This window comes from Pipistrellus kuhlii, unplaced genomic scaffold (genome assembly GCF_014108245.1).
Source record: "Pipistrellus kuhlii isolate mPipKuh1 unplaced genomic scaffold, mPipKuh1.p scaffold_m20_p_27, whole genome shotgun sequence".
In the NCBI taxonomy this organism is placed as follows: Eukaryota; Metazoa; Chordata; class Mammalia; order Chiroptera; family Vespertilionidae; genus Pipistrellus; species Pipistrellus kuhlii.
In genome coordinates, this window is record NW_023425526.1 from 2,044,395 (window position 1) to 2,056,752 (window position 12,358).

Consider the following 12,358-nt stretch of genomic DNA (forward strand, 5'->3'; position numbering starts at 1 on the left):
ATCTGAAGGAGCAAGGTCTGGTGAATAGACGGGTGGGTTAATACTTCCTAGCAAGACCTTTTAACATGTCTTTTAACTGGTTTTGAAGTGTGTGATTATATATTATCATGAAGCTAAATTATTTTGCATGTCTTCTGGCACATTCTGGTCGTTTCACAATCAAAGCTGGTTCAAATTGATTGTTGTCGGATATCGATCAGTATTAACAGTTGCACTGGTTTTAGAAGCTCATAATACACCACACACCTTCCTGATCCCACCAAATGCAGAGCATTGTCTTCTTCCCACAGCGATTTGGCCTTGCAGTCGATGTTGATGCTTGGCCTGGATGAACCCATGATTTTATGCATTTGGGATTCTCAAAATAAATCCACTTTTCACCGCCAGTCACAATTCAATGCAAGAAAGACTTTCTTTCGTGCCGCTGAAGCAACATTTTACTGATGACTTTTTGGTTTTCCATTTGTCTTTCATTCAGTTGATGTGGAACCCATTTTCCTTTCTTTAAAATCTTTCCCATTGCTTGTAAATGACTGAAAATTGTTTGCTGAGCAACGTTTAATCTTTCTGCAAGTTGTTTTTGAGTTTGACATGCATCTTCATTAAATAATGCTTGTAATTGTTGTTCTTCAAACTTTTTCAGTTAACCTGGACGTTCTTTGTCTATCACATCAAAATCATCACTTTTAAAGTGTTTAAACCAGCGTTCACAAGTATCTTGAGATGGAGCATGTTCACCATAAGCTTCCCAAAGTATCTGAAAACTTTTTCTTCAAAATAATGAATTAAAACTTCTCACAGATGCTCTTTTTTTGGCACGAAATTTGACATTTTTAAGGGTAAAAATATCTTCAGCAAATTTGACATATGAAATTTTTGAAGCTTGTCAATACAACAAAATAGCATACAAATCAATTCACACATATATCAACACATGTGTAACTCCATCTGTTGAAAAAAATCCACATTATTAACCACTACACCTAGTAAGTAGATGACCCTTCTCATCTGAGTGAGGGTTCATTTTTGTAGGGTGGGCCCAGGGCCTTTCCTCTGGTCACTGTTAGAAAGGACAGGGCAGCCTCAATGGCCTTGCAAATCAAGGATCTGAGACTCCTAGAGCCTCCAGAATTGTTTCCTAACCCCACAGTTTTCTTTCCTTTTTTTTTTTTTTTAATAATTCTTTATTGTTCATATTGTTACAAAGGTTCCTCATTTCTTCTCCCCTCCACCAGGTTCCCACCCCACCCTCCACCCCCTCCCCATCCCCCATTGTCCTCATCCATAGGTGCAGTTTATGTTCAGTCTCTTCCTCCCTCCCTTTCCCCGATAGTAAATCCCTTTTCAGATAGTAAATCAGTTACTTAGCATTTTCTCATATCAATAATACCACCACATGCCCAATGATACATTTCACACACAAGACATTTCCAAATAGGTCAACCAGCCTCATCCAGGCCCCACCCAAGGCACTCACAGATCAACACCCCAGCCCTATACTAACTCAACACATCCAGATCTAAGCCTTCATCACTTGATTCAGCAGACCCTCAAGTTCCCACAAAAGTTTCCAGCCATGTCTGAGAGGCAGCCTTGGGGGAGGGGCAGGCGAGGAGTGAGCTGTTCCGGGCCTGGCTGCTCCAGGCCTGGCCTCTGTTGCTCTGGTTCGTTCCACAACCAGCTGCTCCGGGTCTGGTCACTGCCGCTCCCAACCTAGTTGCTCTGGACCTGGCTGCTGCTGTTCCGGGCCCGGCCGCTCCCAGCCTGGCAGCTGCTGCTCCGGGCCTGGCCACACCAGACCCGGCTGCTCTGGGCCCGGCTACCCCGGGCCCGGCCGCTCCGAGTCTGGCCGCTCCCAGCCTGGATGCTCCGGGCTTGGCTACTGCTGTTCTGGACCTGGCTGCTCCAACCCGGCTGCTCTGGGCCCGGCTTCTCCAGGCCCGGCCACTCCAGGTCTGGGTCTAACCCCACAGTTTTCATCTGTCTTCTTGAAGGATTGTCCATCTTATACCTGTTTTTTGTGTCTTAACTAAGGTTGATTGCATAGAGCTCACAGGAGGAAAAACATTAAGTTCGAATTCTTAGGGAAATGAATGACTAGTTGTCAGTTAGCCTACAGGACATTTGAGTTGTAAAAGAGCAAATTTGTTGAAGAAAGCACATAATCAGTAACTTTTAGGATGTAGGGAGGACATTTTAATTTTTGTATACTGTTAGTCTACTTGTATGTCTATATAAAGCTTAAGGAGGGAGAATCTATCTTCCATACTGTCTTTATACAGCTTCTTTCTGCAGCATCATGGCCATGATTTGAGATCCCAGCTGGATCTGTACCCACTTCCTTAATTATGTGATGATCCTGGGATTGATGAGTCTGTTGGGTGAGGGATCCAGCTCCTGAGAAAGTCTGCACCCAAAGCAGGAGGGATTTCACACATTGGGGGCTCCTGATTTGAGGAGCTCATAAACTTCCCTCTGGATACCCTCTGTCCCTCAGGACCCAAACCCTGGCTCCACTTTTGGGCTTTTTCCTTAATGGCTGAATGATATTGGCCCTTATGTTGGCTGGGGCTATAGGCCATAGGATGCTGCTGGACAAAATGGCAGGCACTTGAAAATCTTTGTTTTATTTTTAAATCTGTCTATGCAAGTAGTCATAACTGCTGCTTATGACAGGCCAAATTCCTGGCCTGTGAGATGCACATACATCTTCTCCCAGTTTTATTCAATCAAGTACTAATTACATACTGCTTCTGTGGATAGAGCAGAGAATGTCTTCTGTGGGATCCCACCTTGCACGGAAAATCTGGGCACAGCCTTTCAGTGACTGCAAATGCAGCCAACTCATCTGCTCCCACTTTTGTAAGAGGTGGTGGCATCTGCAGTGATAAGTTCTCAGAAGACCGATAGGGCTTGGTTTGGGCCTTAAAAGCACTAGAAAACATTTAACCTTAACAATAGCAAAACTTTATGTCAGCATTGCAAATTCTCAAACTGATGGCAAAATAAACTTTAAAAATGCATTAGATGTTTATAAAAGACAGTGATAAGTTCTTATTTACATAGTTTGTGGACCTTATGCCTATGAGCCTGACTTTTGGGGTAATAGGGAAAGAAAATATTGTTATTCTATTTTAGAAGAGAAAAACGTTTAAAATAATCCAAGACAGTCTCCATGATCCTGGGATTGATGAGTCTGTTGAAGCCGTAGAAGAAAATGAGTAAAGTGTGGTGAACTATTATAGATTTGATGTTTATATGATATTGACACTTCATAAAGCCTTTCAATCAAGAATTATTTCAGCTTTTTAAAAAAATTTGGGTTTGCTTTATTATTTTTGTTCATATTCTTCAAATAATTCTACATTTCAGTTTTCAAATATTAACACTTATAGTTATGGTCTACTTATCTCCATTTTCCTTAAAATATTTTAACAATGTAAAGAATATTCTAAGTTGTCATCTGACTCATTAATAGCTTTCTACATACCTGTCTGTTGCCTTTATATGTTATTTTTTATACTAAGATTTTCTTTTGATTTCTTGCTTTTTCCTAATATCTTGCCATTTCTCAAGTATATTACATTATGCTTATTTTTAATTCTTGGTTCAATTTTTCTACCTTCTGGTCTGTATTATTCAGCCTTCATTAGATGATGCTGTGACCACAACCAAACCCAAAATATCCCTGAGATTTAGACTGAAAGAGTACTCCTCTCTGGGAAACACCACTTTCTTGATAGAGGAAAAAGAAGCAAGAAGGCTCTTAAAACTTAATGATGGATGTCACTTTTTCTCACATTACATTGGCCAAAGCAAGCCATATGGTCAAGCCTAATGTTACTGAGATGGAAAAGTGTAATCTCTCACAGGTTCAGAAGCAAATCGGTAACATTGCAGCCTATGATGACATAGTATGTTTTTTAATGCATAGTTTTCCTGACAGATCCTGTTATTTTTTTGGTGTGAATTTAGAAGCTCCTATCTTGTATATTGAAGAAGGAGAGAAGGCCAGGCCTTGGTCTTTGCTACTTGTGAATGTAAGAAGGAAGATGATCCCCAAGGTGGAGCCCCAATTCCACACACAGACCAGAGTGTGTTATATTTATCCCTTGAGAAGAGACAGTGTTAGAATATAAGCTAGAGCCAGATATGACTTTGGACAAGTTAATTAAATTTCATGTGCATCAGTATCCCCATGTATAAAGTGAGGGTGATAATAGCACCTCCTAAACTGAAGAGCATGTGTCAGTGGAATTGGGGAAGAGGAGGACGCAATTCAAATTAATAGGAAGGCAGAGTGAGTGGTTTTACAGAAAGAGATAAAAGGATCTGACTATTTGTCTCCAGCCTGCTTCCTTACAACACTGCAAGCTTCATCCAGGTGGAGACTTGCTTCATTATTTCCCAGCACCTGGCTCAGTATGTAACATATAATTGTCATTCAAATATTTGTTGAGTGGCTAAATGCATTTTTATCTGTAACTTCAAATATAAATTAATTTAATAAATTGTTTTAAACACTTATAAATATATTTCCCTAATAACTTTAATGTTTGGTTTTTTTCTTTTTTATTAAATTTATTGGGGTGACATTGGTTAATAAAATTATATAGGTTTCAGGTGAACATTCTATAATGCATTATCTGTATATTGTATTGTGTGTTCATCAACCCAAGTCAAGTCTCCTTCTATCACCATTTACCCCCCCTTTATTCTCTCTTTAATGTTTGATTTTCTTTTAACAACTAGAAATTAACCCAACAGCTAGAAATGATCTTTGAAGCATTTGTGACAGTAATTTTTTTTTTTTTTTTACAGGCCAGTTGGAATGCCAAAAATGGAAAAAGTTTACTTACATAATCCTAGTTCTGAAGAAACTATTACTTTAATATCAATATCTGCTACAACATCACATTTTCACGCATCATTTTTTCAAAATAGGGTAAGTCTTATTTATAGCAGATTTTTGTTGAGTTTGAAATGTCTAGAATTTTTAAGCATATGTCTTTAATTTTTTTGGAGCGGGGGAGGGGGGGGGGATAGAGAGAGACAAGAAGAGAAACATTAATTGGTTGCTTTTCATACACACCCTGACTGGGAATTGAACCAGCAATCTTTTGGTGCACAGGATGACACTTAACCACCTGAATCACACCAGCCAGGGCTATGCATATTTTCTTTATTCATTTATCTATCAGTGGACACCTAGGTTGCTTCACTATTGCAAATTGGAGGCCAAGTGCATGAATTCATGCATGGGTTGGAGTCCTTCAGCCTGGCCAGCGGCCAGTCCTGATTGTGCCCAGCCAATTAGGTTGGGAGGTTGGCCAGCCAGGGGGAGGGACTGTGGGAGGTTGGCTTGCGGATTTCACTGACCATCAGGGAGCAGCTCCTGCGTTGAGCATCTGCCCCCTGGTGGTCAGTGTGCATCATAGCAACTGGTTGACTGGTCATTCAGTCGACCGGTTTTAACGGTCACTTAGGCTTTTATATATATAGTTAATGCTGCAAGGAACATAGATATCTTTTTTTCTTTAATTGATTTTTTACAGAGAGGAAGAGAGAGGTGTATAGAGTTAGAAACATCAACAAGAGAGAATCATCGATCATCTGCCTCTTGCACACCTCCTCCTGGGTATGTGCCCGCAACCAAGGTACATGCCCTTGACCAGAATAGAACCTGGGACCTTTCAGCCCGCAGGCCAATGCTCTATCCACTGAGCCAAACTGGTTTCGGCATAGATAGCTTTTTAAATTAATGTTTTCATTTTCTTCTGAAAAACACCTAGAAGTGGGATTGCTCGGTCAGAGAGTTATTTCGTTTTTATTATTTAAATATTTTTATTGATTTCAGACAGGAAGGGAGAGAGAATCATCTTTCAGCTGCCTCCTGCATGTCCCCCACATAGGATCAACCCCACAACCTAGGCATGTGCTCTGATCGGGAATTGAATCATGACTTTCCGGTTCGCAGGTTGACAGTGCTCAACCACCGAGCCACACTGGCCTAGCTATAATTTTATTTTTAATATTTTGGTTAATCTTCCTACTGTTTTTCATAGTGACTGCACCCAGTTTGAAATCCTTCCAACAATGCAGGATGGTTCTCTTTCCTCCACATCTTTGCCTACACTGTTGTTTGTTGATTTATTAGTGATTGTCATTCTGATAAGTGCGAGGTAATATTTCATTATGGTTTTGATTTGCATCTCCTTAATGATTAGTGATGTAGAACATCTTTTTATGTGTCTGTTGGCCATCTGCATGTCTTCTTTGGAGAAATGTCTATTCATGTCCTCTGTCCATTTTTTTAATTGGATATTTTGGAGTTTTTGGTGTGTTTTTTAATGTTGAGTTATATGAGTTCTTTATATATTTTGGATATTAACCTCTTACAGATATGTTACTTGCAAATATCTTTTTCCATTCAGTAGGTTGCCCTTTCGTTTTGTTAATAGTTTCCTTCACATTGCAAAAGCCTTTTAGTTTGATGTTACCCAGTTTGTTTATTTTTACCTTTGTTGTTTTTACCCTAGGAGGCATACAAAAAAGAAACCATAATGCTAAGAGTGCCCTGGCTGGGTGGCTCAGTTAGTTGGAATGTCATCCTGTGCACCAAAAGGTTGCAGGTTTGATTCCCAGTCAGAGCACAAACCTACATTGCAGGTTCAATTCCTGGTCCAGGGTGTGTGGGGAAGGCAGCCTATCCAGATTTCTTTCTCCCTCTCCCTTACAATCTTCCTCTCCTTCTCCTCCTCCCTCTCCTCCCCACTCCTCTCTCTAAAATCAATAAAAGTATATTCTTGGGCAAGTAAGAAGAATATATTTATACTAGAGGCCCAGTGCACAAAATTCATGGTAAGGTACAGTTTGTGACATATACGTTATAACTTGTCCATAGAGATGCATATATGGATGATTGAAATCACCCAGCTGTCAGGCATTCAAACATGTTGGGTTAAAGGCAAAATAATGAAGTGCAAATAGAAACAGTCTTAAAATAGTTCACAACTGCTTACAGATTTATTTTTAACTTGTTAACGGTCTTTGCTAATTCAAGCAGTGCTTTGTTTCTTAACTTATCCAAGCTTCAGCCTCATTAAAGGTGAGGGTTTTTACTTTTATCATGGTGCTATTGCAGTATGGAGAATAGAACAATAGTTCCAAACACAGATTCTTACCGGGTCATATAGGCAGTATAAATAAGTGGGAATGTAAGCCCATGAGCAGTTCTTCAAATTTTCCAAAAAGTCAGAAATAGTCATTTTTATATGATATTCTAATTTTTACATATTGACAGTGAATTCAACTTTAGAAAGAGGTAGTGTGGACCAAACCAAACAAGCCAAACATCATCCATGTGATGTTTTTATATGAACTAGGCTCTCGCAGGGATTGGCTTCTATCTTATGCATATTATTAAAAAAAAAAATAGTTTTTCTGAAAATTCTTCAAAAGACAGAGTAAATGTATAGTCAGAGAACAAGTTAAAAACTAACATGTTTTCCATTCTTAAGGAGATGAAATTTAACAAATAAAATTAATCTGTACCTATAAATATCTGCCTTTAGGTAATTGAGGTTTAATTTCAAAGGATATAGCTAAAATCTATGCTGTCTTTTTTTTTTCTTATTATTGCTCTCCATCTTTTTTTGTCAGTAAGGTCTTGATCTCATAAGCTCAAGAAGTAGAGATGGACCGAACTCTTGTGAAAGAAAACATCTTATTTTCTCTGTACTTTAATTTTATGCCTATGATAAGAGCCATTAGAGAAAAATGAAGCAAGTTTCTCATGTTCAGAAGAGCAAACCCTTTTTGTATATTTATTCTAACTCTGATTGCCTGTATTACCTTCAGAGTTCCTGGCCAGATTATATTTCTTTGAAACATATTCTATAATTCAGTGAAGTTTTTATTATTAACCAATATCATCTCTACATTAACCAACCAATAGCAAATACAGAAAAGAATAATTATTGTTTAAAAGGCTGAGCGTGCCAAAACCGGTTGGGCTCAGTGGATAGAGCGACGCCCTGCAGAGGACTGAAGGGTCCCGGGTTCGATTCCGGTCAAGGGCATGTACCTTGGTTGCGGGCATATCCCCAGTAGAGGGTGTGCAAGAGGCAACTGACCAATGATTCTCTCTCATTGATGTTTCTAACTGTATCCCTCTCTCTTCCTCTCTGTAAAAAATCAATAAAATATATTAAAAAAAAAAAAGGCTGAGTGTATTTTAACACACACAAATAATCCCTCTTAGTAAAGTTTTGATTTTTAAGACAGTTTATTTTTCTAAATATGTAATTTCTGTTAGTTATCTATTGTTTATAATTATCTGTTAATTAACTCTTAATTGTCTTATTAACTATAATTTAAAATTATATATTAAGACTGAATTGTAGACCTATTATCATTATGGCTGTATTGTATATTGGTCATAATGTAATACATGTTTTGCATCAAAGAACACGTGTGTTTTTTTATACTCAGTAAAAGTCAAATTTTAAGAATTCTAAAATGGGATGCCTTAAACAAATTGGTAAACAAAACAAAAAATGTTTTCCTGTATTATTTAGAAGCTTCTGTTTGTTTAAATTTTCAGATACACTGAAGATTAAGATAAACTTCATTTCAAACTGACTAAAATTAAAGTGTTTTAGTACTAGAGGCCTGGTGCACAAATTTGTGCAGGGGTGGAGTCCCTAACCTCACTGGTGATTGGGGCCAGCCAGTGAGGGGGAAGGGGGGCGGGAAGTGTGGGTGGAGGAACAGCAGATATTGGCTGGCCAGGGGGAGGGACTGCAGGAGATTGACTGTTGGCGCGCAATAACCACCAGGGGGCAGCTCCTATGTTGAGCTTCTGCCCCCTGGTGGTCAGTGCACGTCATAGCAATTGGTCTACCGGTTGTAATGGTTGCTTAGACTTTTATATATAGAGATGCTTAACATAATAAACTAGAGGCCCAGTGCATGAATCTGTGCACCAGTGGGTTCCAGGCTGGCGTGGGGAGAGTTGCAGGAGGTTGACCAGCCAGCCCCTCCTCTGATCAGGGTCGGGGGGGGCGGGCAATCGGGGCTAGGAGAGGCTGCAGGCGGTTGGCCCTACCCTCGGTCAGGAGAGGGGAGCAGCTGGGTGAAGGGGTTGTGAGATGTTGGGGGAGGCAATCAGGGTACTGATTGGGCCAGAGACTAGTCATTCTGGCATACCAGTTGCTTGGCTTTTATATATACTTGCTAGAAGCCCAGTGCACGAAATCACGTGGCCTTGCCCACCCACACGGCCTCACTGTGCTCGCAGCCCCGCCCACCCATGCTGGTCTTTGGTCATTGGTGCTACAGGCATTTTATAATATTTTATATAATATAGATATATAAATATTTATATATCTACACTACCATATTTTTCAGCGTATAAGACGACCCCCTAATTTTACAGTTAAAACATAGGTTTAGGCCTATATTTGCTGTATAAGACTACCCCCACTTCCGAGGCAACACCAGTTCTTTTTTTAATAGTCTGCCTCTCTGACTCTGGCCAATCTGAGCAGGCTTTTTACTAGAACACAGTGCCGTCTTATATGCCGGAAAATACGGAAATAAAAGAGAAACATGCAAATTGACAGTACCTCTGCTACACCCAAAAGCCACACCCACCAGCCAATCAGGAGCAAGTATACAAAATAACCCAACCAAGATGCCTGTGGCCACAGAGTGAGCAGGAGGCTTAGGTTTCCCCAGCAATGGAGGAAGCCAAGCTTCCCACCCACTCTGGTCAGACCTGGCTTTCCCTCAAGGATACAAAGTTTCAATTTTAAAAGATAAATAAATCCCAACAAAAATGGTGGCAGCCACGGAGCTGGAGAGAGGCTTGAGTTGCCCCCAGCGATGAAGGAAGCCAAGCTTCCCCCCAGTCCTGTCCTGCCCTGGCCTCCACTCAAGGCTACAAAGTTTCAATTATAGAAGATAAATAAATCTCAGATACCAGGGCCTCCTCTTGGGTCGCTGGGGAGCATGGCCGGCCTGCAAATCACCACAGGCCCTCGCCCAGGCCACCCCACACCCCACGATAACTCCCATCATTATTCAAGGCACCCTCAGGGCAAAGCACCCACCCGTGCACCAGGCCTCTATCTTACCTAATAAAAGAGTAATGTGGCTGCACCCACATGGACACAAGATGGCCACCACAAGATGGCCAGCAGGGGAGGGCAGTTAGGGGTGACCAATCAGGCTAGCAGGGGAGTGGTTAGGGTGTGATCAGGCTGGCAGGCAGAAGCAGTTAGGGGTAATCAGGAAGACAGGCAGGCAAGCAGGTGGGAACCAGCAGTCCTGTATTGTGAGAGAGATGTCCGACTGCTCGTTTAGGCCTGATCCTACAGGCAGTTGGACATCCCTCGAGGGGTCTCAGATTGGAGAGGGTGCAGGCTGGGCGAAGGGACATACCCCTCGTGCAAGAATTTCGTGCACCAGGCCTCTAGTATATATAAAAACTCTCTTCTCATGGGTTGAAGGTCACTAATGAATGTTTATGATTATTTTTAACTAAAGGCCTGGTGTGCAAAATTTGTGCACATGGTGGGGTTCCTCAGTCCAGCTTGCTCCCTTTCGCAACCCAGGACCCCTTGGGGGATGTCTGACTGCTAGTTTAGGCCTGATCCCCGCAGTCGGACATCCGACAGTCAAACATTCCTCTTGTGATCCTGGATCCCTCTCACAACCCAGGACTTCTTGTCCCTAACTGCTTGCCTGTCTGCCTGCTGAGTGCGCATCATCTCCACCAGTCGTTCCACCATAAACGTTTATTTAGGCTTTTATATATATATTGAATTGATCTAGAGGCCCGTTGCAGGAAGATTCCTGCAAGAACAGGGTTTCCAGCAGGCTTCCCTCCCCTCCTGCCGCCACCACCCCTCCCGCCCCGTGCTTTCCCTTCCCTCCTGTACCACTGCCCCTTACCCCGCGCTTTCCCTCCCACCACTGCCGCCCCACACTTCCCCCACCCCCTCCCATTGTTTTCCCTTCCTCCGCTGCTGCCCCATGCTTTTCCTTCAGCCACCACCCCGAAATCCCCCCCACGCTTTCCCTCCCGCAGCCACCACTGCCTTGCTTTCTGCTTTCCCTCCCTCTTCCTTCTATGCTGTCTTTAGTCTTCATTCCCTGTCTTTGTATGCAAATCTTTATTGGGTTACTTTGCACACTTGCTCCGATTGGCTGGTGGGCGTAGCAGAGTGATGGTTAATTTGCATGTTTCTTTTTTATTAGTGTAGATAGAATTGATCTAGAAGCCTAGATATTATTTACAATATTTCTGACCTCTGTAAAGGCCAACCCTTGATAAGTGCAGGTACAACAGGGCCTGTAACACTGTGAAGCAGTCCTTGGCCAAGGGGCGTGGTGCCATCAGATGGCAGCCCATTGGGAGAGAAGGCCCTGAGGGTGGAGGACTCTGCCTGTCCACATCCTCCCACTGAATGCATTTATGGCCCAGCCTGTCTTCTTCCACAGTCTTCCTCCAGCCTGCAGAGGCCTGTCCAAGACTCCCATTAGACTGAATGTTTGTACACTCATTTCAGTCTATTAAACGTTTCTCTGTCAACTCTTCCTGGAGAGGGTTACGTAGTCTTCAATTAGGTTATAAACTACCTAATGCCTATGGGCCACACAGGTTCCTTGTGTCTCCTCACAGTTTATAGAATGCTGCCAACTAGGAATGTAATTGATACTCAAAATGCTCTTTTAATTGAATTTTCTTTTTTTGTTTTATATTTAGGATGTAAAGGAGAGAGGTTACTTATTAGGGAATAAAGCAGTCTGACAGTGAATAATATCTTGGGGGGAAAAATGTATTTATTTACAACTCTTGCCTCCCCTATGCTGCTATCATATCTCCCTTCTCCGCCTACCCAGAGATAAGTATCATAAAAACAATCTCTGTTAGTCACTAATAAATCCAAAGTTCCTGGAAACTAGTAGGCACTCAACAAATATTTGTTAAATTAATTAATTTATACTTCCACACTATTAGATGGCCAATTATTTTTTTATTTACTTATTTTCTTATGTTTTAAATTTCAAAAGTAATTAAGTGCTTATTTCATCTAGTGATACCTTGTAAAGATGTATAAAACTAATTCTCTTCCTTTTCACGTTATCCAATTAGCCTATCTGTTATACATTACATTACATTGACTTTTAAGATATCCAAGTATATAGAAATTTTCTGTTTTATAAAAATGGTACATTCTATTCTACAATGTGCTTTACTACATATTAACATATATACCATAGCACAGTGGTCGGCAAACTGCCGCTAGCTAACCACATGCGACTCTCTGGCCCCTTGAGTGTGGCTCTT

The 12,358-nt window shown here is 41.3% G+C and overlaps 1 protein-coding gene across 7 annotated transcripts in view; it reads left to right on the forward strand.

The window, feature by feature from the left end:
* The window catches only part of TMEM131 (transmembrane protein 131), a 175,139-nt gene that overhangs the window by 78,963 nt on the left and 83,818 nt on the right, over window positions 1-12,358 (forward strand). For all 7 annotated transcript variants that reach the window (XM_036453908.2, XM_036453910.2, XM_045587252.1 and 4 more), the window contains exon 5: window positions 4,822-4,945. In XM_036453908.2, the coding sequence (XP_036309801.1) occupies window positions 4,822-4,945 (124 nt within the window). The remainder of the gene's footprint in view (window positions 1-4,821; window positions 4,946-12,358) is intronic.